The 25396-nt window shown below is 45.9% G+C and overlaps 1 protein-coding gene across 1 annotated transcript; it reads right to left on the minus strand.

Annotated features, from left to right (window-relative positions):
- Positions 1–976: 976 nt before the first annotated feature.
- On the minus strand, positions 977–25102 carry DUSP29 (dual specificity phosphatase 29). Its single transcript, XM_039235086.1, has 3 exons — positions 24903–25102; positions 8974–9194; positions 977–1221 (listed from the first exon to the last, which is right to left on the minus strand). The coding sequence occupies exons 1-3, from the start codon at positions 25100–25102 to the stop codon at positions 977–979; spliced, it is 666 nt and encodes a 221-aa protein (XP_039091017.1).
- Positions 25103–25396: the final 294 nt, after the last annotated feature.

Consider the following 25396-nt stretch of genomic DNA (forward strand, 5'->3'; position numbering starts at 1 on the left):
AATTCATTGAATTTTTCTGGGCAGTGGCAGCTCTGGCTAAGATTCTGCACAGCCCTGGCTCCCAAGAAAGGTAGAAGACGAGAAGGCAGGGGCCAACGTACAGGATTCAGGACACACATACACACACACACACACACACACACACCCGCCCCATCCCTAATAAATGAGTTGTTCTCTGCAGGCTACAGAGAGCAGCATCTATGAGTGATCCAAGCCTGGGGATTCCGTGGAAAAGAGGATGCAGGAGATGGGAAGGAAGTACGGGTGCCCCAGAAAGGGACCTGCTAATAATCTGTGCAGACTCTCCTGTAACACAGCTCTCCTGGGCACTTTTCTGCAGCTAGAAAATAAATTTGTATTTTACAATTATTTTTTGAGAATATGGCCTTCAGAGGCACCTGAGTGGTTCAGTTGTTTAAGCACATGACTCTTGATTTTGGCTCAGGTCATGGTCTCACCGTTCATGGGATCGAGCCCTGTGTCAGGCTCTGTGCTGAAAGCGTGGAGGCTGCTTGGGATTCTCTCTCTCTCCCTCTTTCTCTGCCCTTTCCCTGCTTATGTGAATTCTCGCTCACTCACTCTCAAAATAAACAAACATGAAAAAAAAGAATCTGACTTTCAGACAATGCCAAACATTTAATCACAGCACACTGCCTACATATTTTCTGATCCTTTTCTGCTTCCATCTTACCAGAAAATAATAATTAATAATAATAAAAATATGGGCACCTTTGTGCAGAACTGCATGCTCATCTGTAACCAATTCGGCTGAGAAGGCGGTCTGCCCCATTCTGCTATGAAGCCAAGTCCTCATCCAGGAGGCAGATTTGATTCCCTCCTGTTCATCAGCACACACCTGGGAAGTTTTAAGATTGGAGGAACTCAAGCTTTGGTTCCACTGTCCCAGGTCACAGGGCAGGGCTATTTCAGCTTCCCTCTCCATTCCCGAGTGTCTCTGCGTGCCCTGTGAGGGGCGCTACAGCTCCTTCTCACCAGCCTTCTCACTGTTGTCACTGTGCTTGGCCTGTCGCCTCTGCTGCACCAGCTGCATGTCAAGTTCCCGGAGTTGCTTCAGAAAGCCCCGGTTGGGTAGGACACAGCGGTTCTTGGCCACTTGTTGAATGGCGTCCACCAGGGTCATGTTCTTGTGAATCATCAGGTAGGCTAGGACCAGGGTTGCTGACCGGCTGCGGCCCATGACACAGTGAACCAGGATCTTACCTGAAATGCAGTGGGGAGAAGAGGCACCACAGTATACTAGTAATGATTGCATTCTTCACCACCATGAGCTCCTGGGGGGGGAGGGGGGGGGGGAAACACCAATTTCTCTTAAGAATATCCTTGATAAAGCAGTACAAATTAATTTTATCAAATTTCAGCCTTTGGTTACACTTCTGCTTAATATTTTGTGTGATGAAATGGTATGTACACTTAAAGGACTTTGGCTGAGTGCCAGAGTAAGATGGTTATCACAAGAAAAAGCATAAGAGATAAGGTTGCAAGCTGAATTAGCCACTGTTTCATGAAACACTGTTTTTACTTAACAGGGCAAATGACAGAAAAACCATGATAATTCACACTTGGAAATTTGGTAGACTTTGTCTCAGAAGTGAACAAACTGAGGAGCCTGGCTGGCTCAGTCAGTGGAGCATGCAACACTTGATCTCTGCGTTGTGAGTTTAAGCCCCACGTTGAGTACAGATTGCTCAAAAATAAAATCTTTAAAAAAAAAAGTGAACAGGGGCGCCTGGGTGGCTTAGTTGGTTAAGCGTCTGACTTTCGCTTAGATCATGATCTCGCGGTTCGTGGGTTCGAGCCCCGCGTCGGGCTCTGTGCTGACTACCAGCTCAGAGCCTGGAGCCTGTTTCAGAGTCTGTGACTCCTTCTCTCTCTGACCCTCTCCTGCTCACACTGTCTCTCTCTCTCTCTCTCTCCTAGAAATAAATAAAACATTAAAAAAAAATTTTAAAAAAAAGTGAACAAAATAATTCTGTCATGTCAAAGGAAATAACCAGTGGTGTTTGTTCCCAGTGATAAAATGCAAGCTTTTGAGCAAAATGGAATTTTGGAATACATGTGTTTATTACTGTGAGCTTGACAGTTTCCTAATCTTTTAGATTTTTCTGTTAAGATTGGTGGTGATATTAACAAATGAGTTAGTTTGATAATGCACAATGAAAGGTGTCAACATTTGGAAGATCTACATAACTTAGTAAGCCAGTATGTTCCAAATGACCAATGTGGATATTACAAAGTCATGCATGCATTAAAAAAAATCCATTCAAAGTGCGAGAGACCAGTGGATTTTCACATAACAGAGTACATAGGACATTCATGGATATGGTTTCAGATTGCACATCACAGCTAACATTTAAGAAACTATTACTTGTCGAGTTTTGTTGTAGTATTAAAGAAAAATATCTACAATTACCTGAAAAGGCTGTTAAAAAAATTCTTCCCTTCTCCAGCTACATATCTGAATGAAGCTGGAGTTTCTTTATATACTTCAACCAAAACAACACTACCATGGCATCAGCTGGGCCCAGCTGAGAAGCCACAGTGTGAAGCACCTTCCGCACCCTTCAGGTCTGCATTTAGTAGTGCTCTAGAGCTCACACGGTGGTACATCACTGTGCGTTATCTCATTTTATTCTTAACGGAAACTTCAAGCTTTCATTATCATCATTCCTGCTTTACAGATGGGAAATGGGCTCAGAGTGGTGAAATGACATGCCAGGGGTCACCCAAAAGGGGGATGTCATTACTAGAAATAGTTAAAAGCAACTTGTTCCTGAGGCCCTTCTGTGTACTATCCACTGGCCACTGTGCTCTGTGTACAGAGAAAGTAATGAGATTAGGCTCTCCGGCTGTCCCCAGCACTGCCATCCCAGTGGCTGTCCTCTCCTGTGTTTGTGGGATAGGGGCAACTGGAGCTGTGTGACTTGTGACCCCAGTGATGTCTCTATTCCTGATTCTCAGGCCTGTGGCTGAGAAGGGTGACCAAGAAGACACTTATGAACATTACTGAGCTTATGGGACGTCAGGATATGAGAACAGATTGTTGAAGAACACTTCTGAATGGACATGGCTCCCCCATGTCCCCACGTCCTTCTCACCTCCACCCCCTCACCTGTGCAAGGGGACCATGCCCAGGCAGAGTGAGAAATCCAATAGGGCCTGACCATCAGGCATGGGATTCCCTCTCCCCTCCTCCTGGCTGCTGAGGCCCACACATCTTGCCCCACATGAAGAACTCCATGGTGGCCCTCCATACACACAGGGCTGGCACAGAGAGGTGCTTCACAGGAACTGTTCATTTTACCACAATTCATTTTCATGAATCTCCACACGCTTACCAGACGGCCCTGCGATCCCACCCGCCATGATGCCAAGCTACAAGAGTGTGACTGCACCACATTTTCCTTGGGCACATTGGCTAGAAAGGAAGGCAAGAAGCAGGGCCTGCTTCTTTATTGCTAGGTCAGGTTTGGGGGAGGCTGGCCCTGGCTCTTGCGGGGCATGGTTGTGCTCCCGGTCTGGAATGTCTACCTCTGGCATTCTAATCCCCACAGACTGTTCCAGAGGCTGCCTGGCCTCTCGCCAGCTGTGCTGATAACTAAAGCGTTTCTTCCTCTCCTGGCAAAAAGGGTAATTCTTTCTGTCACGACTAAATTCTTGAAACAGACGAAAGCTGTAGTTCATTAAGTCTTTTGGGAGCCTGAAGTCTGTTAAGTGGGAGGAGGGGAGGGGAGAAAAAGGGTGAAGGGAGATGGAGGGGGGTGGGAGAGAAAGGGGGAAGGGGGAGAAGGGCGTGCTCTGCTCCAGCAGAAGCTTCTGGAGCTGAATTTTGGTTTTACAAAAGCAGCATGAATGCCCTCAGCCATGTGAGCTTGGTAGATAGGTCTCCCTCCCTTGGTAAAGGGCCTGTCTCAGCACGCCACTTCCCCCCCAGGCACTGCTCCCTCTGCTCTGTGGCTCTAACCACCACCCTTTGGGGCCCAGCACTGGGTGGTGAGAAAGCTCTCAGGAGGGTTCAGGAGACAAGTGCAAGGACAGCTGCACTGAGCCTGCTCCCAGCGGGGCCCATACCGGAGACACTAGGAGGCTGTCTGCTAGACACCAGCCGGGGGGGGGGGGGGGGGGCGCGTGGGCCGGGGAGAAGGTAGCTTTGTCAGGACTCATGTTTCCTAGATCAGTGGCTTTCACATCTCCGTGTCCCTTCTGAACACACAACACACGGTTCACTGCGTACGTGTACACAGCCTCACCTCACCCACCGATTTTCCAAGTACATTTTTACAGAGCTCACCGTACTCCATCGGCACAACAGACTGATGATGAAATTATCATGTCTGTTTTACAGAGGAGATAAAGTGCAAAGAAGTGAGCTGCCCGGTTTGCACAGCTGGGAAGCAACAGAACCGTGTGCGATTCGAGCCCAGGCTCCCTGACCTCAGATTCAAAGCTCTTAAATGCTATGTGATAGCACAAGCGTGTGTGTATCAGACAAAGTTCCATAAGGTAATATGAACTTTCACTACATGCAATACATGCTAATATTTTCAATTCTTTTCAATTCTTTTTTTTTTTTTTTTTTTAAGAAATGCTGGCTGCACTCACGAAACTGACTTTATGACGCACCGATAGGTCACGATCTATGTTGAAGAAATGGTAATTTCAACTTAATAATTCCTCTTACCCTCTACCAAAAGGTGAATTCCATGGTCTTATAAAGAAAACCCATATACCAGAATCTCTGCTGCTCCCAGTTGCATGTTTTCACTGGTGACAAAAGATAGGCCCCTGTCACACAAATCCGATATACAGGCCAAGCCTGTTACCCACTGACCCCACCACCCCCACCCTCAACTCAACCCCACCCCTGCCAGCTGCATGCTGTCATACACAACCTCCTTCCTTGTTTTGGGGGGATGCCCTTTGCCTGTCTCTCACTCACTCACCTCCCTCAGCAGCCTGCAAAGGCAGTGTTCATACTTCTCCCAAAACCCTTCTGGGGGTGCGGGAATCAGCAGAAAAAGTGTGTTTTGAACTGCTGGGGGGCAGGCCTGTGTGCGCTGCAGTGGGGCTGGGGACCCTTAAAATACCCTGAAAACCCTGTCTGGTTAAAGCTTAGAAGCACCAGAGAACCACGTTCCTGCCCAAAAGCAGACTTGCTTTGTTTATTCATACCTGCCTTAGCCATGATGCATTTTCAGATGCCTTCAAAGGCAGGCTGTGGACTGTTTAAGAAAAAGAAAGAACAAAAGGAGAACGGTGATACTAAAATCTGATCTTTAGAGCCTCACATTATCTTCCCCGGGATTTCTTAGAAGCTTTCATTAAATTAAAACCACACTCCTTCACCTCTGACGTAATACCATGGCAGGAGCAGTTAAGGCAGTCCAAACGGGGTTCCCATGGCAGTATTTTGTCAGTACTTCTTTTTCTGCTGAAGAGTGACAAGTTCAGTTGTTTCGGATGTCATAACCAGCAGGAGTGCCTCACCTTTCATGATTTTTGGTGACCTCTTATACAGTTAAGTCACTGGGCGTTCAAAATAAGGGCAAAGGACTCTTCTGAGAGGCCTGAATGACAGAGGGAATTCCCACTGGCCTCTGATTAGCTCTGTGACCCTGGGCACATCACTTGGTTTCTCTGGGCCCCTGTTTCACCAGGTCTCAGGGCAAAACACTGGACTAGATTATTTCTGAGATTTTTCAAGAGTGACTGCAGTTGCCCGGGGAGTTCTTTCAGAAGAGATGGGTCAGAGTAGGATAGGGGTGGGAGTGGGCCCCATGGATACAGCTCTACAGCACCAAAAGGAAGGTTTTTCAACAAGAATTAACAAGATTGGATGTGAGGGGCAGCAGTGAGAAACAGTGTATGCTTGGCTGAAACTAGCCAAGGAAGAATAGGAAAGACAAGAGAGGGGAGAGAGAGAGATGCCTTGCCTTTGGGCCAGACTGTCCATCAACACCTCTTACATCAAGAGTATAATAAGAAACATACGAGTGAGCCTGGCTCTAAAATGCTACAGCAGTGTCCCCTAGATCTCTGATGAACTACTAGACATGCTGCCCATTGCATGTGGCCTGAAGGCTGAGCACATGCCATCCCCGCTGGATGGAATCTATGACAATGTCATTGCTGGGCTAATGAGTATTTTTATTTTGTTACTCTGACTACTTAGCACAGGTTACAAACTGACAGCCACTGGATATCTTTCATTTGGCCTTTGGAGTATTTTAAGAAATTTTCAAATTGTTGCCAACGCTTAAAAATTGGGCAATTTCACATCAAAATCCAGACTGGAAACTTTTCCTGAAAAATCAGATCTACCACATTTGCACTTACTCTCACGAGACAATGCCGGCTGAGAGTGAATAGCAGCTGCCCCCTTTGGAAAATGTATGGGGCTCTCCACTTAGCCACAAGCACCTTCTACCCACACCCCTGTGCTTTCCACACAGCCAGTTTCATTTGTTTACATTCCCTGCCAGATTCTGCAGGGTTCACATTTGATTTGAACCCCGGACTTGAGGATATTCAAGTGCGAAGGGCACTGAGAAGGGACCCCAGCCTCCCTCCTGCAATGAGGTCATGTCGGGCTCCCTTCACCAGCTAACTAGTCTAGTCCCATACCCACTGCTCACTAATTCTAACCCCTGCATGTTCTCTGATCTGGGCATATACTTTCCTCTATTGACCCTTTCTTTACTAGGTGCTTTTGGCCATATGGTCTATTAGTCAGGCCCAAACACAGGTCTGACATCTCCACATCAATGCTCTCTGATCTGCCCAGGGCTAAGCATGACTTGAGAGCCCCATTCTTTCCTAATTTGGTGGGGGGTAAAGGGGAGGGGGGTGGAAGACTCTAAAATGGTGTGCCAGGAACTGAAAACAAGCTGTCATAAGAGTCTATTGTACTAGTTCAAAGTTGGAATGTCTTTTTTCCTTTTGGGATTGGAAACTTTATTATTATGATGCACACATGCTAGTGTGGTTATGTGCTTCATGGTGCACAACCTCTCTTTATCAAACACATCTGAGAACCCGCTGTGCACCAGGTTCTCTGCTAAATGCTCTATATGAGTTACTGCTGATCTTCATTATAACCTTTCAAGGTAAATATTTTCATCACCAGATTGAGAAACCAAGGCTTAGAGAAATCACATTGTTAGTAAGGTGTGAATTTGATCCCCGGCCTGTCTTTTCCAAAGTCTGCCAGACCCCTTCCATTAAGAGAAAGTTTGAAGGTCCAGTGATGGCAAAAGAGTACACTAAACAGAAACTGAAGGATTGGGTTGTTGTAGCCTTTTGTTTTTTCTTGTCAAATATGTTTTCAGTTAACTTCAAATAATCTGAGGCAAATTTTACCTCATGTTGATGAGCCAGACAGTCCAGTTGCTTTTTGATACTGCTTGGAAACCCAGAATGTGCATAATACAAAAGATGGTCCATAAATAGACTCACAAAAGCACAACTTTGAAATGAGGCATCCCCTAATATAAGCACTTAGGCTCTGGGGGGTTTTCTTGTTTTCACTGTGATATTGCTTTCTGAACCAAAAAAAAAAAAAAAAAGGCAAATTATTGGTGCCTGAGGCTACCTGTGGGGCCAGTACCATTTTGGGATGGCCATCAAGGTCTGGGACTTGGCCTGCTCCCACCTGCAGATTGCAAGATCCTGAAGCAGGCCATCTGGTCAGTCAGTCAGCCTCATAATCCCAGACTCTTGTGGCAGGAAAGGGTTTCAGTAGCTGGATAACCTTAATTATGCGACGGCCCCATAAAGGAGTATGACACATGTGCCTAAAATCAGAGCACAGATGAGGGAGTTGAAGTACCTCTGGCCTCTAAGTTACACCCTGCAGCAATAACTGCATATTGTTTTACTCCAATGCATACATAAGCCATGCCTTTCTTTCCAAAATAGCCTTGTAGCCTTAACCTGGATTAGACCAGCTAAAACTGTATTTTGAGTGCAGGGATTAGCATGGTGATTTTAAAAATGGATAATTGGGGCGCCTGAGTGGCTCAGTCAGTTGAGCGTCAGAATTTTGGTTTTGGCTTAGGTCATGATCTCCCAGTTCATGGAATGTGAGCTGAAATCAAGAGTCGGACACCTAACCGACTGAGCTACCCAGGCGCCACCCCCCACCCCCCATCCCCGCCCCCATGGTTGGTGGGATTGAACCCCTGCATTGGACTCCGTGCTGACAGCTTGGAGATTCCCTGGGATTCTCTCTCTCCTTCACTCTGTTCTTCCCCTGCTCTCTTTCTCTCTCAAAATAAATTAACTTAAAAAAAAAAAGTTAAGAATGGATAATTAACCTTGGGAAATTTGGACATCATGGGTGCAAAACTCAGATTCTCAAATATATTTCGCCATTTATAAAGGCTAAGTTGTCACTTTCTATAGGAGGCCTAACTAGACGGAGTATGTGGGAAGGAGGGGATTGGGGAAGGCTGCCGGCTTGGTTGGTTGGCAGGAAAATCTGAAGTCTCTCCATAGATCCCAGTCACGTCAGCTCCCTGAAGGTTTTCTGGCATTGAAGCCCCTAGCTATTAGTCAGGTTTGGGCGCAGGCACAATTAGTGTCTGGGCTGTAGTCTCAGGTTTGAGGGCCTCCAAGGATCGGTGATGAGCCTTAGGGAATTGGTATTCAGGCCAAAGGCCTTTCCTCTGGACCCTCCCAATCCCGATATCCCACAGAAGCAATCAAGGCCTGAACCCCACCTGCCGTATGCTCAGTGTGGCTCCCAGGATCCTGGGCCTCAGACATTCCCAGCTCAATCACACACAACCCCCGCAGAACCGGCTTCAAAAGTGCGCAGATCCCGCCTCCAGCCAAGGTGAGAGGCAGGGCCTCGGTTTGGGGCTGGGCTTCGTGCGCGCAGCGCCCGGGGCGCGGGGCGGGGCCTCAGGCGCGTTTGTTGGGGGTTGGACCACCAGGGGTCACAAGATCTCTTACTATGGTCGTGGCTGAGCGCGGCGTCGATGAAAGCGGCCGCGGGATAGAAGAAGACGCTGAGGTCGAAGGTAGGCAAGTCGTCGGCCTCAACACCGTGGTATTCGATGGCCATGTCGCTGTAGTAGTCAGGCCCCGTGTCCACGTTCCAGCGGCCATGGGCCGCGTTCAGCACGTGCGTGAAGCCGGCCTTCTGCAGCCCGTAGCGGTCTAGTGCTGTCGCCCTGGGCACAAGGGGAGAGGCTGGTTGGTTGAGTGGTGCCTTAGCCTGGATCTGGGGGGACACTCAGGCCCGCCCATGGGTTTATGCCATAAACTCCAAAATAAAGCCTAGTCACTGTAGTGAAGGACCTCCCTAATCCAAAACCCTGATCTTACTGACCCCTTGACCGAATGTTTCTGGATCGGCCGCTTCAAGAAAGGAGAGAGTGGAGGGTGCGGTAGGTGAGCTAGTGGCTCATCCATTCAGTCTTTCATCATTCACCATAGACAGAAGAGCTGAGTGCTAGACGCTTATGGTGGTCGCAGGAGTGCACTGTTTCATGCCAAATCCCCTAGAAGGCCACCAGAATAATCTGTTCATCCAGCAAAGCTGAATGTAAGGGAGGGGGTCACCTTTACAGAGGCTCAGGAAACCCTTTAAAGAAGGTCGCTCCTCTGAACCTTCCAGACGTTTATAGGGTTGGGTGGGTTGGGGCTGGAATGACTGATTTAAGAAGGTGTTACAGTGCAAGGATTTTATTGAAATTGGGCAAAATTCTTGACACTGATGTTCACAGGGTTGGTGAACACCATGCAGAACCCTTGCAATGATAAGAATCATTTCCTAGTTTGGCAAAGCATTTTTCTAAGGTATTTGAGCTGTCTATTGTTTGAGTTGATTTCAGGAAGCTCCTGGAGCCAACAGTGAAGTTACTTTCTGATTTACAGACTTATCTTTCTAGACAGGAATATCCAGGAACAAAGAATAAAGTCATGTTGAAGTAGGTGGCCTTGGGATAGGCGGCAGAGGAAGGTCGTCAGAGGAACCAGGAATTATTTTTGCCTAGAGGGGCCAGGAGAGGCTTTATGGGAGAGGGCCTTACTATGAATGTTAACACAGTGATGGAGGGAAAGAGGGATGCAGGGACAGGGAAGTAGCACTACTTAAGGTGTGGAGGCTGGAGATGATGAAGGCCTTTTAGGAAATGCTTGTTATTTCCTGCAATCAGTCATTTATCATCAGATAATGATTTAGAATCTATTGTGTGCCCGTCAGTGTCCTGGGTGCTGATGGTGCAATAGTGAACAGATTAGTCAGGGTCCCTCAGGACCTCACTCTCAGACACTCCCTTCTACCCCAAACCCACTATGATCAAAGGATGAAATAGGAAAAAAGCGGAGCAGCTGGGTGGCTCAGTGGGTTGAGCGTCTGACTTTGGCTCAGGTCATGATCTCACGATTTGTGGGTTCAAGCCCCATGTCAGGCTCTGTGCTGCCAGCTCAGAGCCTGGAGCCTGCTTTGGATTCTGTGTCTCCCTCTCTGCCCCTCCCCTACTCATGCTCTCTCTCTGTCTCTCAAAAATAAATAAACATTAAAAAAAATTTTTTTTTAATTTAGAAAGCAGTAAAAGCTGTGCTGAATGACTGTGGTCTTGCTTTATGTAAGGTGGTAGGGGAAGGCCTTGCCGGGAGGTGGTATTTAAGCTAAGACGGAGGGATGGGAAGGATTTAGGCAGCGGTAGAATTGGAGGAAAAGTGTTTCATCCAGGCTTGGGGAACAGCAAGTGCCAAGAACAGAATGGGAACAAGTGTGGCTGTAGTAGCAAGGGGGATAGTGGTACAAGAGGAAGTCGGAGAGACAGGCAGGGGCTGGGTCATGGTGGACCTTGTAGACCACAGGAAAGAGTTTGCATTTTACTGTAAGTGTGGTGGAGCACCACATGCTACAGAGGGTTTTAAGGAAGGAGCATTGTTTACTTTTTATTTTTATTTATTTAAAAAAAAAATTTTTTTTTTAATGTTTTATTTATTTTTAGGAGAGAGAGAGACAGCGTGAGCAGGGGAGGGTCAGAGAGAGAGGGAGTCACAGGCTGAAACAGGCTCCAGGCTCTGAGCTGGCAGTCAGCACAGAGCCCGACGCGGGGCTCGAACCCACGAACTGCGAGATCATGACCTAAGCGAAAGTCGGACGCTTAACCGACTAAGCCACCCAGGCGCCCCGCATTGTTTACTTTTTAAAAGACAGTCTGGAGATGGATTGGAGAGGGGAAGAAATGGAAGCAGGGAGCTCTGTTGGAGACTGCCGCAGTTGTACAGCCAGAGAGGAAGGTAGTTAGACCAGGCTGGGGTCACAGCAGGACTTGCTGAGGGGTTGGGAAAGGGGCAGGGAGGAGGAAGCTGGTTTGGCCAGAGCATAGGATGTGAGCAGAGAGGAGAGAGAAGTCTGGAGAAGGAGTGTGAGGCTGGGACACGGAAGTGCTTGGATCTGTATTTGGAGGGGTCAAGGAGAGTGTTTGAGGAGGAGGTGATCCCAACTAGATTTCAGCAGCACAAAGGGAGCAGTTCTGAAGCTCAGGAAAGATGACAAGAGCCTGGAACCATAACAAGAAGAGGCCAGAAGTGGCATTGTGCTCCAGCTGAGGACTCATCTCAAGGTGACTGGTAAGGTAGACAGAAGGGACCATAGTGGATGCCAACATTGATCAATACCCTGGGCCAAGAGGAGCCTTGCAGCAGGAAAAATATGCCAGGGCCCCCCTTGGCCAAGGGCCCCCCCCATCTGTCGCTGGTTTCCTGGAGCTTATTCTTGGTCGTGAGAGGAACCACGATGGAGTCCAGTGTTTGGGAAGGAGAGACCCAAACACAGACATTGAGCTTTTAGAAACATTTGCAAACAGCCCATTGGAACTGAGCCATGGGATGGTGGAGAGTTCCTCTAATCCGCTCAGCTAGCCTTTGGTGCTGCCATCCTGACTATGGACTACATTCTGCTTTCAGTTCTTCCTCAGAAAGACCTGTTTTTCATTTTTCTTCTTGTCCCAAAGTATGTATACAACAAACATTATGCTTTTGGGACATAGATCTGTGCTCAATTAAAGCCTCCGCTAATGCATTCCATCTTGCTGAGTAGCAATCAACCTCACTTTGAGGTTGAGCTCAGTGGAAAAATTAAAATTAACTGTCCTTGACAGGAAGTTCCTACCCACCATAAAGACTGTTCTCTCTGGGTTCAGCAGCTGGGTTTCAACATAATCAAATGGTAGTTTGAATAAATAGCAATTTGCACTTTGTTGCTTTTGGGGTCAAGGATCAGGGTAGATATGTGACAAGACTCACTGCATGACACCTCCACAGCCATCCCACAGAGCGGGTTCTAGCTGTCTGAGGGAGAGAAGAGGGCTCCTGGGGAAGATCAGACCTGGTGCGTATCTGAGGCCCACCGCAGGTTTTCAGGGGTTGTGTGGCTACCTGAGCCAGGAAGGGGAGGTGGTGTCCTTACACACCACTGTGGGGATTGCCCCCAGTTTCCTCATTCAGAGTCTTCCTCTCCTTTCCTCCTTATTTACTTAGAATACAACTGCGAGCTCAGGAGAGTATCCATGGTAAAATGAGGATCTGCAAAGAGATCAAGTCTTAGTACTCTGGGTATATAGTGGCTGTGACAGAGGCAGATTCCCCAATTGGCCCAAATGCCTGGCTCAGCAATTATTGGGAGTGAGATGGGTCAGAGGGTGCTCCCTAGCACCCTGTTGTTTTCTTGAAATTTCTTTAAATTTTAGGACCATCTGCTTACATATGTCATGTGGGAAAGAGATGAAGAAATGTGCTTCTGTTGAGGAGAAAAGCTCAGGAGAAAGACAGACTGGGGAATTTACCTGTAGAATCTAGATGATGCAGGAGCCTTAGTTTCTGGTTGTTTAATAAAAAATCCTAATGTTAGCAGTTTGTTTATTTAAGAAATTAGGTCATAAAAACATGTCATCTAATTACAAAAATAACACTTGCTCAGTGCAGAATATGAAAAACAGGGGTGCCAGGGTTGCTCTGTTGGTTGAGTGTCCAACTTCAGCTCAGGTCATGATCTCAAAGTTTGTGGGTTTGAGCCCCGTGTCGGGCTCTGTGTTGACAGCGTGAAGCCTGTCTCCTGCTTCTGATTCTGTCTGTCTGTCTATCTGTCTTTCTCTCTCTGCCCCTCTCTCACGGCCCCTCTCTCTCTCAAAAATAAATAAACATTAAGAAATTTTAAAAAAGATGGGGCGCCTGGGTGGCTTAGTCGGTTAAGCGTCCGACTTTCGCTTAGGTCATGATCTCGCGGTTCGTGGGTTCGAGCCCCGCGTCGGGCTCTGTGCTGACTGCCAGCTCAGAGCCTGGAGCCTGTTTCAGTCTGTGACTCCCTCTCTCTCTCTGACTCTCCCCTGCTCACGCTCTCTCTCTCTCTCTCTCCTAGAAATAAATAAAACATTAAAAAATTTAAAAAAAAACAGCCTTTAAAAAAAAAAGAAATTTTAAAAAAGAAAATGAAAAAACATATTCCCTCCCACATGCAAAAAAATCACCTGTATTTCTACCCCCTAGAGATAAAGTCTCTTTGCTTTTTAATATAAGATTCCCCAGTTGCTTTTCTATGCATAGATGTATATATTTTATATAGAGAATTGTTTTGGGATACAATACTGTATGAAAGTTTCAAAACCTTTGACATGGTGAAAAATTGTAAACATTTTCTTCTGTGGACATACAGCCTTCAGTAGCTGCCTGCTGTTCCATTCTGCAGGGAAATCTCAATTTTGCCTCACCAAGCCCCTGCTTCTGGATTTGTCTCCTCTCTCTCCTTCTGACTCTATCTTTATCTCTTTCGTGAAGGGGGAGTGGCAGATATTATAAGAAACACTATAAATGAATAACTTTATTTCTTTGGACACATCTCTGATTATGTCCTTAGAAGAGATTTTTTTTAAGTAGAATTTTTGGGTCAGTGGGTATGAGCATTTTTAACACATTTGTTATGTGTTACTAAATTATCCTCCTGGAAAAAAATTAAAAAATTATCCTCCTGAAAGCTTGCTCATTTTACATTCTGATTTTTATTCTTTGCTAATTTCACTGTCCAAAAAGAAAGGAAGCAAGAAAAGAAAGGAAGGAAGGAAGGAAGGAAGGAAGGAAGGAAGGAAGGAAGGAAGGAAAGAAAGAAAGAAAGAAAGAAAGAAAGAAAGAAAGAAAGAAAGAAAGAAAGAAAAGAAAGAAAGAAGAAAGAAAGAAAGAGAAAGAAAGAAAGAAAAGATGTCTCATTTTCATTCATTTTGCCAATAAGGTTGGACATTTTCTCACACATGGACTCATGCAGTTTACTTTTGTTTTTTTTTTTTTGTTTGTTTGTTTTTTTTAATGTTTTTTTATTTATTTCTAGGAGAGAGAGAGAGAGACAGCATGAGCAGGGGAGGGTCAGAGAGAGAGGGAGTCACAGACTGAAACAGGCTCCAGGCTCTGAGCTGGCAGTCAGCACAGAGCCCGACGCAGGGCTCGAACCCACGAACCGCGAGATCATGACCTAAGTGAAAGTCGGACGCTTAACCGACTAAGCCACCCAGGCGCCCCTCATGCAGTTTACTTTTGAAGAACATTGCCATATCTCTGTTTCTGACCCAATTCCCTTTATCTCCTCTCACTGTGAACCTCTGGCCTGGCCCTGGATTCTTACTCCAGATTGGAAGGCCAGTGAAGTGACTCCCTTCTTGCATGGCCCAGTTTCCTCATTCGGAGTCCCCCCCTCCTTTCCTCCTTATCTGGCCTGACCCAGCCTCCTCTCAGCTCCTCTGAAGTTCCTCCAGGAAGCTTGTTTGAACCCACCACCCTTGAGGAATGGCGAATAAGAGCACTCTTGGTGAAGCAGTCTCCTTGGGCGGCACTCCTGACATTCCACTTTCCCACACCTCTTGGCGCCCTGCTGATTCCCAGCCCAAATACCTCAGCATCTGCCCCAAAGCCCATTTTCCCTAGGTGTATGCTCTTGCGCAGAGGGGAGGGGGACGTGCACATATACACCTAGTCAAGCCCTCCCAAAGCCCCCTTGCCGTGGGAAACCAGCTGCTCCCACGTTGTCAGGATTCTACATTGGGCACTGAAGAAAGCCCACTAATGACTGGGTGCTCTCCATACCCTTGTGTCTGTGAGGACCTGCTGATTTCCTGCACTGATTGTGGACTCTTGTTTGCCAATAGCCTGTATCCTGTACCCTGGCACCCTGTTCGTTCTGGTGTGTATGACACTTCGGTGTTCGCGCGTTATTTCATGGCTATGACCCTGATGGGGATTTTCTCCTTTGGAGTCTTGACCACACCTACTCCTTACAGGGGGATTTTAAAACAGCGGGCATATTTCTAGCTTTTGATCTCCATCAATTCTCCATCAATTTCATCAATGAAAGTCAAATTCCCTGGCTTTCTAGTTTCTTGGGGTTCTTGTCACTTACTGACAATGAAACTGGCTTTGAGATCCTTCTGAACACACAGGGCTGACAGGTGCAGTTTGTACACTTACACTGCTGCACGAGCTAAAACAACAGAACATCTGGGACCTTCAGCTTTCTTTCTTTGTTAAACTGAACCAATTACACTGGCAGTACTTTTCCTTACAAGATTCTTGTAAATTGAATGATGCAGTACTCAAGTTTCTTTGAAAGGGTAAAAGATAAATTCAAGGGAAGAAAGCAGCAGAAAGATGTACAGCAAAAGGTTATCAGTGGCTATCTCTGGGTAAAGGGATCATAGAGAATTTTAATTTTCTTCTTTTTTTGGTGTTTTGTAAATTTCAGTAAGGAGTGTGTCATGTATTCACTTAACATGCAGGTGTATACCATGATTTTTATAGATGTTGTTTTCTTAGTTCTCAGGAGACACTGGCTATTCAAAGATATAAGGTGGCCCCAGCATTTTTAATTCTTGTCAGATATCTCTTCATCATCTGCCCCTGTGATGGAGGCTGAGAGGGGAAAAAGAATACTCGGAGGCGTGGATTTGAGAAGTGATGTCCTATTAATAATTACACTAGGCATTTTGCTCACCATGAAAGGAAGTGGTTGATGTTGCTTGAGGCCTTTACTGAGAAGCTGGAAAGGCCCAGCCAGGTCTCCCATTCACTTAGCCCATGCCTGGTGCCCAGTCGTATCTAAGTCACCTTTGGTACTGGGAGGTTCAGAATCCCAGCTTTCCAACTCTTTCTACTAATATTCAGCACGTTAAATCGGCAACCATGGCTGTGTTTTCACCACATCCTAAACCAGCCACGGTCCACCATGGAGAAGCAGTCAAGTTTGAGCTAAGCTTGGTGCCTGAAGGCTGAATTAATTCCTTCTTTTTGTCCAGGGAGGTTGCAGCTATCAGGTGCACTGGCAGGAAGCCCACTTACAGGCGGAAGGCCGGCTCAGCTGGCTGACTTGCTTTCACCTCACTTTCCAGCCTCCTCAACTACAGGCCAGGCCTGGAGATGCCTCTGCTTTCGAGGCTGTTGGTCTGGTTGGGAGGAGAAAAGCAGAAAGGGCAAGATATCAAGACCACTTGAAAGTGAGCTCAGGCTGAGTAGGGCTGACCACAGGGAGGAGGAGGCAGGCTTTAGGGGGAAGGGCAGATGCCTGTCGATGACCCCAAAAGCCAGACCTTGGAGGCAACTACAGTTTTAATAAAAATGGAGAGGTGCTTAGCACCCCCGCCATTCAAGCGGCAGAGCAACTTAGCACCTTGGCATTGGCTCATAGGGACGCTGACATCGGGAGAGAGAGGAGAAATTTCTCAATTTTCCTGTTCCAGCCAAGCCTATGGGAGGCTGCCCTGCCTGGGAATTTGCAATCACTTTGACAGTAACCAGGATATTTCCCCTCCTGCTGACTACAAGGGAAAAAAAGAAAAAAGATTTCTCTAAGCAAATGAAAAATGTGAATGAGATTAAAGAGAGAATATTTAAATTACAGAAACTCAGTGCTTTCAAGCATACTCAAGCACTTTTGAAGCACCCATTTAGGGACTGCTGATTGATAAGAGGCGATGAATTATTCTTATCTCATCATTGACGCAAGTCCCTGGCTCTCTGGAGGGCAACACTTGGTTAACCTAATTTGAATCTAATTTGAATGACTTAAAAGTAATAAAACAAGTATGTGCTTGAACCTAATAAAGCCTAATTTATTTAATAGCACATTTCTTAAAGAATTTTATTTTAGAGCTGGAAGAGACCTTTGAAATCATCCTTTTATTTTACAAATAAAGAAACTGAGTCCCAGAACAGTAAAATGTTTTGCCAAAGGCCACACATAATGACCACCAGCACTGGGGGCTTGAACTCTGTGCCCCTGAATCCCATTTGAGGCCTTTTGCCCTACTCCATGCTGACCCTACGGTTCCCACTTGTAGCAGATTCACACCCCCACCGAGCTGCGGGACATGGGTGGGGAGAGGGTGGCTGTGCCTGGAGCCAGGATGCCATTCTGGTGAGAATATCTGACCAGTGGCCTGTTTTCTTGGCCCAGGGCCTTTCACTGACCCAGCACACTCAACACCACCCAGATTCCCACTGGGCTGCAGTGGTAGTGTCAACTCTGCCCTCCCAGGGCTGGTAAGCAATGGAGACTTGGAGCCATCAGGCATTCAACATGGTGAATCCCCTTGGGATAAGCTGGGATGTGAAAATGCTGTAGACGTCCTGAAATCCACAGGCCCATTGGGTTTTGGTGTGGCATTGCCTCCTTAGGCCTCAGGCCGGCTGGGTGCCTGGCAGGCCAGGACAGTATCTGTGGGGGCAGTTGATGTATGAGCCTGAAAAAACCCATTAGGAGGTACCTTCCTTGTAGCCTGAACTTGAGTTCATGATAACATCTCATGGGAGAAATTTGACCAGGAGTGTTTCCTGTCTCCAGGCTGCCCTTAACACAGAACGACCCTTAGGGGCGCCTGGGTGGCTTAGTCAGTTGAGCGTCCGACTTCGGCTCAGGTCATGATCTCACAGTTCAAGGGTTTGAGCCCCGCGTTGGGCTTTGTGCTGACAGCTCGTAGCCTAGAGCCTGTTTCAGATTCTGTGTCTCCCTCTCTCTCTGCCCCTCCCCTGCTCATTCTTTGTCGCTCTGTCTCTCGAAAATAAACATTAAAAAAAATTTTTTTTTAAAAAGCACAGAAGGACCCTTAATGGCAAAACACAATGAAGGTGTGCTCTGTCTCTCACACTGTGAGTTGAATTTCCAGAACCTGCCTGATATGTAACAGTTCACACTTATGGGTGTGCCATGCACTGTGCTAAGTGACATATGTATTAACTCATGGGATCCACACCTTATAGGTAAAGAAATCGAATCTCAGAAGGCATGAGGGACTTGTCCAAGGCCACATGGGGACCAGTGTTTGACCAGGCACTGTGGCGTTGGAGCAGATGATGCTCAGCCCTTCTGCATCTTTCTATGAAGAAGCCCTTGAAGGGAGAGGAGGGAGAAAAAATGAACTGCTTTCTTTGGGCTAAGTCTGGTCCCCAATGGGTCCCAGGCATAACCGACTACCCCAGGATGTCCATCCTTACTCCTGGATCCTAACCACCCTCACTTCCAGACCCTTGATACTTGCCTTTCAAAAATTGTAGGTGCTTTTAAGGAAAAAAAAAAATCAAGCTAAATGCAACTTTCAAATTAAAACTGAGACTTTGTGCATGAGGAGCCAGCTGTGAGCCTTTTGCTGCTTTGGGCGACACCTACGAAGAGACCAAGAAACACAGGCAGCCTTGCCTGCTCTCAACAGGGTTCTAACCTCCATGTGGCCATACTGGCATCAGAATTAATTGCTCTCTCAATAAGCATTTGTGAGTCTCATTAGCCTTGTAAGCGGGTGTCTAGGAGGGACCCTGAGCAGAGATGAGGACAAGCCCCGTGAAGCACCATGCCATGCTGATTGGCATCCCCTGCCCCTGCTGTGCACGCAGGTCACACACACTGACCGTGGGGCCTGCCTAGACTGTATGTGTATGTTTGTTTTGGGGCTCAACCAGGCAAAGCTGGAATGAATCGAAAGGGCAGTGACATTTTCTTGGTTGAAGGAACAAGATTGTGGTCAGATGTCAAGGAGGCAAGCATATCTTACTGCATCACACCCTGTTATCTGGCAGTTTTTTAACTAGAACTTGACTGTCCTGCTCAGACACTCAGTGTCTCCTGAAGAGAGTTGCTTGGCGGGCATTCAGTCTTCCACAAGCTGGCCCTGGCCTACCTTCCCATGTTTCTTTCTCCCTAAGTAACAATAATGGTAAGATTTGTATTTGTCACACAGAATGTTCTCATATTCCATATTTCTTTGAATCTTCTTAGAGATCATTTCTAGAGATGAGGGAATAGGCCCAGAAAGGTAAAAGGTCCTGCCCAAAACCACTACACCTGCAGTAGATTGTGGCTGGGGTTGATTGTGCGTTACCATTTGGAATATTTGACAGGTTATACTTTCCTGGCCTTTCCTCAAACACGAGGGTTTGGCTTGAACTTGCTTTAGCCACTGAAACGTGGGCAGAGGTGGCATGTGTCGCTTCTGAATCAGCTCGTGATTTTCCATGGCCCTCCTCTCTCCAGGAAACTGGCAATATATCCCAGATGGCAATATATCCTGTCAGCCTGGGTCCTGAGGCCTAGAGTGATGTGGATGTGGAGCACAGTCAGAATTGGCCCCTCACAGATGTGGCATGTGCAGGAGAAATAACCCTCTGCTGTGGTAGGCCACCAAGATGTTGGGGTCACCTGTTCCTGCAACAGGGCTAAATCTGAATCGACCACGTGGCAGTCAAACATGGCTCAGTTCTAGACCTTCTGAAAGTGTCCATCTCCCACATCTATCCCTGGTATTCTGGACACACCACCCTGCTTATTCTCACCTCCATGCATTTCTTCATCCTGCTCCCTCTGCCCAGAACTCTTGAAATCCTACCCATCTTCCAGAGTCACGCTTGGAATCCGCCTCTTCTGTGTCACTTTCTCAGAATCATGATAGTGCCAAACACTTAGAGGCATTTACGTACTCTGTGCCAAGCACTTGTTTTAATTCATCTCATCTTCACCCCGTGGACTGAGCCCTGTCTCTGTTGCCACATAAAGTGAAGAGAGGTACAATAAATTGTCTAAGATCACACAGCTGGTGACTGGCAGAGCCAAGACTCGAACCCCACACTCCTACTCTGCTTCATGTTATCCTTCTGTTCCCTGTTACATTTCTCCACATCTCTTCTCCTTAGCTATAAAACAGCATTCTGTATCTGATTGACCGCATTTCTTTTTCTTCTCTTAAAGACTTTAAGTAGTCTATCACTTCTTGGCCTTTTGGCTAAGATCAAGTGAAGATTTTAAGTAATATCTACACCCAAACGTGGAACTTGAACTCAAAACCCTGAGATCAAGAGTCACATGCTCCACTGTCTGAGCAAGCTAGTGCCCCTTGACCTCATTTTCTTGATCTGAATTTTAAGTTCTACCACTTACTGGTAGTATGAGCTTGGTCTGGTCACTTAATTTCTCTGATCCTCAGTTTCCTCCTTGTATCCCCTGCAGCTCCATAGCAAAGTGCCACTAAATACTGACTGAACAAATAGATAAACTTTCTGAGCCCTGGTTTGCCTATTTGTAAAATAAGAGTAATAATGGTACTTCCTTCATAGGGTTGTTGAGTTTAAATGATGCCTAGCAACAGGACACAGCACATGGTAAGATGTATACAATACAACGTAGCTATTGTTATTAATTATTATAAGCTGTAGCAACTGTAAATATAGTGTATAAAATACAGAGAAAAAAAAAACTTACTTCTCCTATGCAGATTGGGGGAGGCTAGTTTCATGGCAGCAGTGACTTGAGTGGTTTTTGTAAAATGTACAGAATCTGGACACAGAGAGGAAGTGAGGGGCAGGGCATTTTAGGCAAAGAGAACAGTATAGATAAAGAGCCAGAGACGGTATAAATCTTAAAATCTTAATCCTTCTTCCCCTAGGTATACCACTGTCAGGGTCAGATGTAAGGAAATAATCCTATGAAAAGATTTTATGCATAAAGATGTCCACTGCAGCATTATTTATTAAAGTGAGAACATGGGATGTGTAGCAACATGGATGGACCTTGAGGACGTTATGCTGAGCGAAATAAGTCAGGCAGAGAAGGACAGTTACCATATGTTTGCACGTATACGAGGATTAGGAGGAACCTAACTGAGGACCATGGGGGAGAAGAAGGGGGGAAATGGTGGGGGAAAGGGAGAGAGGCAAACCATGAGAGACTCTTGAATGCTGACAAAAACTGAGGACTGATGGATGTGGGGGGGAGGGGGGATGGGCATGGAGGAGGGCACTTGTGGGGATGAGCACTGGGTGTTATGTGGAAACTAATTTGACAATAAACTATTTGTAAAAAAAAAAAAAAGTGAGAACATAGGAATAATTGATGTGTCCAACAATAGAGAAGTGGTTAAATAAATGACCTTATATTCACCTGATATATTATTATTTGATATATATTATTATATTATAATTCAAAGTATGAGAAGTATGTTGTAAAGGAAAAGTTTATGAATGATACGATGTGGGAAAAAAGATACAATGAATAATATAGTTACAACTATATAAAAACAAGTTTTAAAACCAAAATAATACACAGAAATTCCAGCTGGAAATACGAATAGGAGTGGCTTCAGAATACTGGGGTTTGGTGATTGCTCTGAGAAATTTAAGTTTTCTTCCTTACATTAATCACTACTTTATTATTAGAGCTAACCTTTATTGAGTGCTTACTATGTACTAGACACTGCACTAATACTTTACATATATTATCTCATTTAACCCATACAACCCAATGAGGAAGGTTCTCTTGTTAACCTACTACAAATAGAGAAATTAAGATTTCTATATTTATACAATAAGCATGTATTATTTTTATAGTAGGAAAACCATATATTTGCTACATTTAATTTTTTTATGTTTATTTATTTTTGGGAGAGACAGAGACAGAGTGCAAGCAGGGGAGGGGCAGAGAGAGACGGAGACACAGAATCTGAAGCAGGCTTCAGGCTCTGAGCTGTCAGCACAGAGCCCAATGTGGGGCTTGAACTCATGAGCTGTGAAACTATGACCTGAGCAGAAGTCGGTTGCTTAATCAGCCGAGCCACCCAGGCGCCCCTGCATTTATAATTAAAAGATAAGAGATTCAGATTCCCCTCCCTTTTTTGTTTGCTACTTCAGTGATAAAATACACATAGTTATGCATATTTCCTTATGTATTGATACTCTTATTTTTGTAAATTACATTTTTAAAAATTTTTTTAAATTTATTTTTGAGAGAGAGAAACAGCGTGAGCTGGGGAGGGTCAGAAAGAGAGAGAGAGAGAGAGAGACACAGAATCTGAAGACAGGCTCCAGACCCTGAGCTGTCAGCATAGAGCCCGACAACGGGGCTCAAACCCACAAACCGTGAGATCATGACCTGAGCGGAAGTCAGACGCTTAACCGACTGAGCCACCCAGGTGCCCCAAACTTGTAAATTACATTTCTTAAAGTGATATTTGGGGTCAAATATGTCTGTACCTTTTTAAATTTTGAACTAATTTTAGAGTTAATCTTAGGGAAATTGCAAAAATAGCAAGAGATTGTTTGGCAATAAAAAAGAAAAAAATACTGGCCCATGCTACAACCTGGACAAACCTTGAAAACATTATGCTAAGTGAAAGAAGCCAGACACAAAAATCATATACTGTGATTCCATTTATAGGAAATGCCCAGGATAGGTAAATAGAAACAGAGCAGATGGGTGGTTGCCTAAGACTGTGAGAAGATGGAGAATGGAGAGTTTTCAGGTGGCTTCCTCTGGAGGAGATGAAAATGCTTTGAAATGAGTGGTGCTGGTTGTACACCTTTGTAAATATAATTTAAAAAATCACTGAACTCTGCACTTTAAAAGGGTGAATTTTATGGAATGTGAACTATATCTCAAAAAAGCTGTTATTTAAGAATAGAAAACAAAGGTGCCTGGGTGGCTCGGTTGTTTAAGCATCTAACTTTGGTTCAGGCCATGATCTCACGGCTTAGTGGGTTTGAGACCCCATCAGACCCTGTGCTGACAGAGCCGAGCCTGCTTAGGATTCTCTGTCTCCTTCTCTCTGTGACCCTCCCCTGCTCAGTCGCTCTTTCTCTCTCTCAAAAATAAACTTTAAAAAAAAATTTAAAAAAACTGTACAGAGTCCCCTAAACCCCTCACTGATATTCCCCTAATGTTCACAACTGGGAAACAATTGGACAAATTGGAGTACAGTTCTACTGTGGGGTAGTAAGAGCACCCAGTAGCATGATTCCTTTTTTTCCCCTAAAAAGTATTCAAAAGAAGCAAAAACCCTTTATATGTGTGTATATGCTACCTTACATTTGCAGCAGCATACATAAAGTAGTGGGAGTATGCGAGTGAGCTCAATACTGATTACTTGGTGGCAAAATTAAGGGAGGACAGAGGGAAATGTGTTTTTATAACCCTCTAGTTTAGTTTAATTTAGTATAAAAAGGCACATAATTTTTCTAACTTTTTCAATTTAGAAATATTAAGGAGGGGCACCTGGGTGGCTCATTGGTCATTTAGTGTCTGACTTCAGCTCGGGTCACGATCTCATGGTTTGTGAGCTCAAGCCCACGTGGGGCTCTCTGCTGTCAGCATGGAGCCAGCTCTGGATCCTCTCCCACTCCCTGCTCCTCCCCCACTCATGCATATGCGCTCTCTCTCTCTCTCTCTCTCTCTCTCTCTTAAAAATAAATAAACATTAAAAACATTTTTTAAATATTAAGGAAATATAAAGACAAGGGATGCTGCCCCCTGGATTTCCCACAACTAGGCAGTCATCTCTGGGTTTTCAGCAGCATGGTGCTTATTAACATCCTGTGATGCAGGGCTCCTACGCCATCAGCTCCTGGGCGAGATGGAAGCTGAGCAGGAACCCTGAGGGGTGGACGGAGGAGCAGGAGTACTGGTTAAGATAAAAGCTTCTGGGTTGAGCAGAACTGCATTTGAATCCCAGCTCTTTGCCACCTACTGAGCTGTGGACCTTGGACCAATTGCTTAACTGCCCTGTGTCTTGATTTCCTTATCTTTAAAATGGAATAATCAGAAGACTTTCAAAATGAGCTCTTTCTCAAACTGAGCTCATTCATGCAAGATGCTTAGCACCGTGCCTGGAACGTGGTATTCAGTAAGTGATAGGCATTATTAATATTAGTATTATTATTATTAATATTATTTATAGTAGACATTTCCCAGTTGCTGTCTGAGGAATGGGAATTGGTGGCTATAAAAATCTAGAGGAGGGGACAGTGACCTCAGCTTTGCTAGGCCTACCATGCTTGACCAACACGTAAGTTGATGTGTTCCTGTGTCATCAACCTGGGAACTGACTTTGTTCGTGCTGCCGTTATACCCAGCTAAAATTAAAGGCTCCGTTTCCCAGCCTCCCTTGCAGCTAGTGGCAGGGGAGAACATGGGGGACACTTTGTTCTGGAAAGATGCACTTACTTTCTCTTTATGTTTCTGTGGCCTGGATCCCACAGATGGTGGCTGGAGCTCTAGCAGCACTGTTGGCCCAGGCAACAGCTTTGAGGAGGGAAGCCACACCTCTGGGATGGTGGAGCAGAACTCAGGAGCCTGTGACCCTGATGGCCCTGGAGTCACCATGCCAGCCCCAGCTCACCTTCCTCTGGACTTCTTTTATATGAAAGAGAAATAAACCTCTATGTTGCATAAGCCCCTTTTCTGGGTTTTCTATAATTTGAGGATAAACCCAGCCCTAATTGAGTTCTCACAATACCATTAACCCGAAGAACAACAGCTCATGGCTAGGAGGGAGAGAGGGGTGTGAGCTGGGGTGGGGGTGGCTGCCTTCTCCTGGGTGAGGCCAGAGGTGAGGCTCAGCCTGGACACTTACTCATCGCCGATGTAGAGCTGGGGCCAGACCTCGTTGACATGGGTGTACTGGGGACTGCCCTTCCAGAAGAGACGCTCCAGCTCGAAGGCTCCCGGGGTACAGTAGTCCTCTGCTTCTGCCTCCCTCTCCATCTTCGGCAGCAGCCTCTTGGCAGATGGGTAGGCATTTTTGAGGCTTGTCTTTGGTTCTCTGGATGTCATTTTGGAGCCAAGGGATTTTCTTTCCTTTCTGTGATTGGTCATGAGAGAGGGTCAGGATTTGGGTTAGCAGGGGACAGAGGTAGGAAAGGCCTTTACAAAAAGAGGTGGGAATAAGCTGATCTTAAGATTCAGCAGGCGTTTCCGCCGCCTGCTGTGCTCCCACTTTCTCTTCCCAGGCCACAGAAGTAACCAAGGAGGGCCATGATGGCAGTTAAACACTTCACCAACATGCCACTGTCCTTCAGCACAGTAGTGCTCTGACATGGGCCAAGGAGGATTTGCAGCAGAGCCAAG

Source organism: Hyaena hyaena, unplaced genomic scaffold (assembly GCF_003009895.1).
Source record: "Hyaena hyaena isolate Hyena2069 unplaced genomic scaffold, ASM300989v1 scaffold_97, whole genome shotgun sequence".
Lineage (NCBI taxonomy): Eukaryota > Metazoa > Chordata > Mammalia > Carnivora > Hyaenidae > Hyaena > Hyaena hyaena.

Bases quoted from the DNA above. Each gene is read 5' to 3' on its own strand.
- DUSP29 (XM_039235086.1), bottom strand. From the start codon at position 25,102: ATGACATCCAGAGAACCAAAGACAAGCCTCAAAAATGCCTACCCATCT. The intron at 9,195-24,902 runs GTAAGTGTCCAG...CCTTGTGCCCAG, and splicing joins CAGCTCTACATCGGCGATGA to GGCGACAGCACTAGACCGCT. The intron at 1,222-8,973 runs GTAAGAGATCTT...ACTGCATTTCAG, and splicing joins CGCGCTCAGCCACGACCATA to GTAAGATCCTGGTTCACTGT.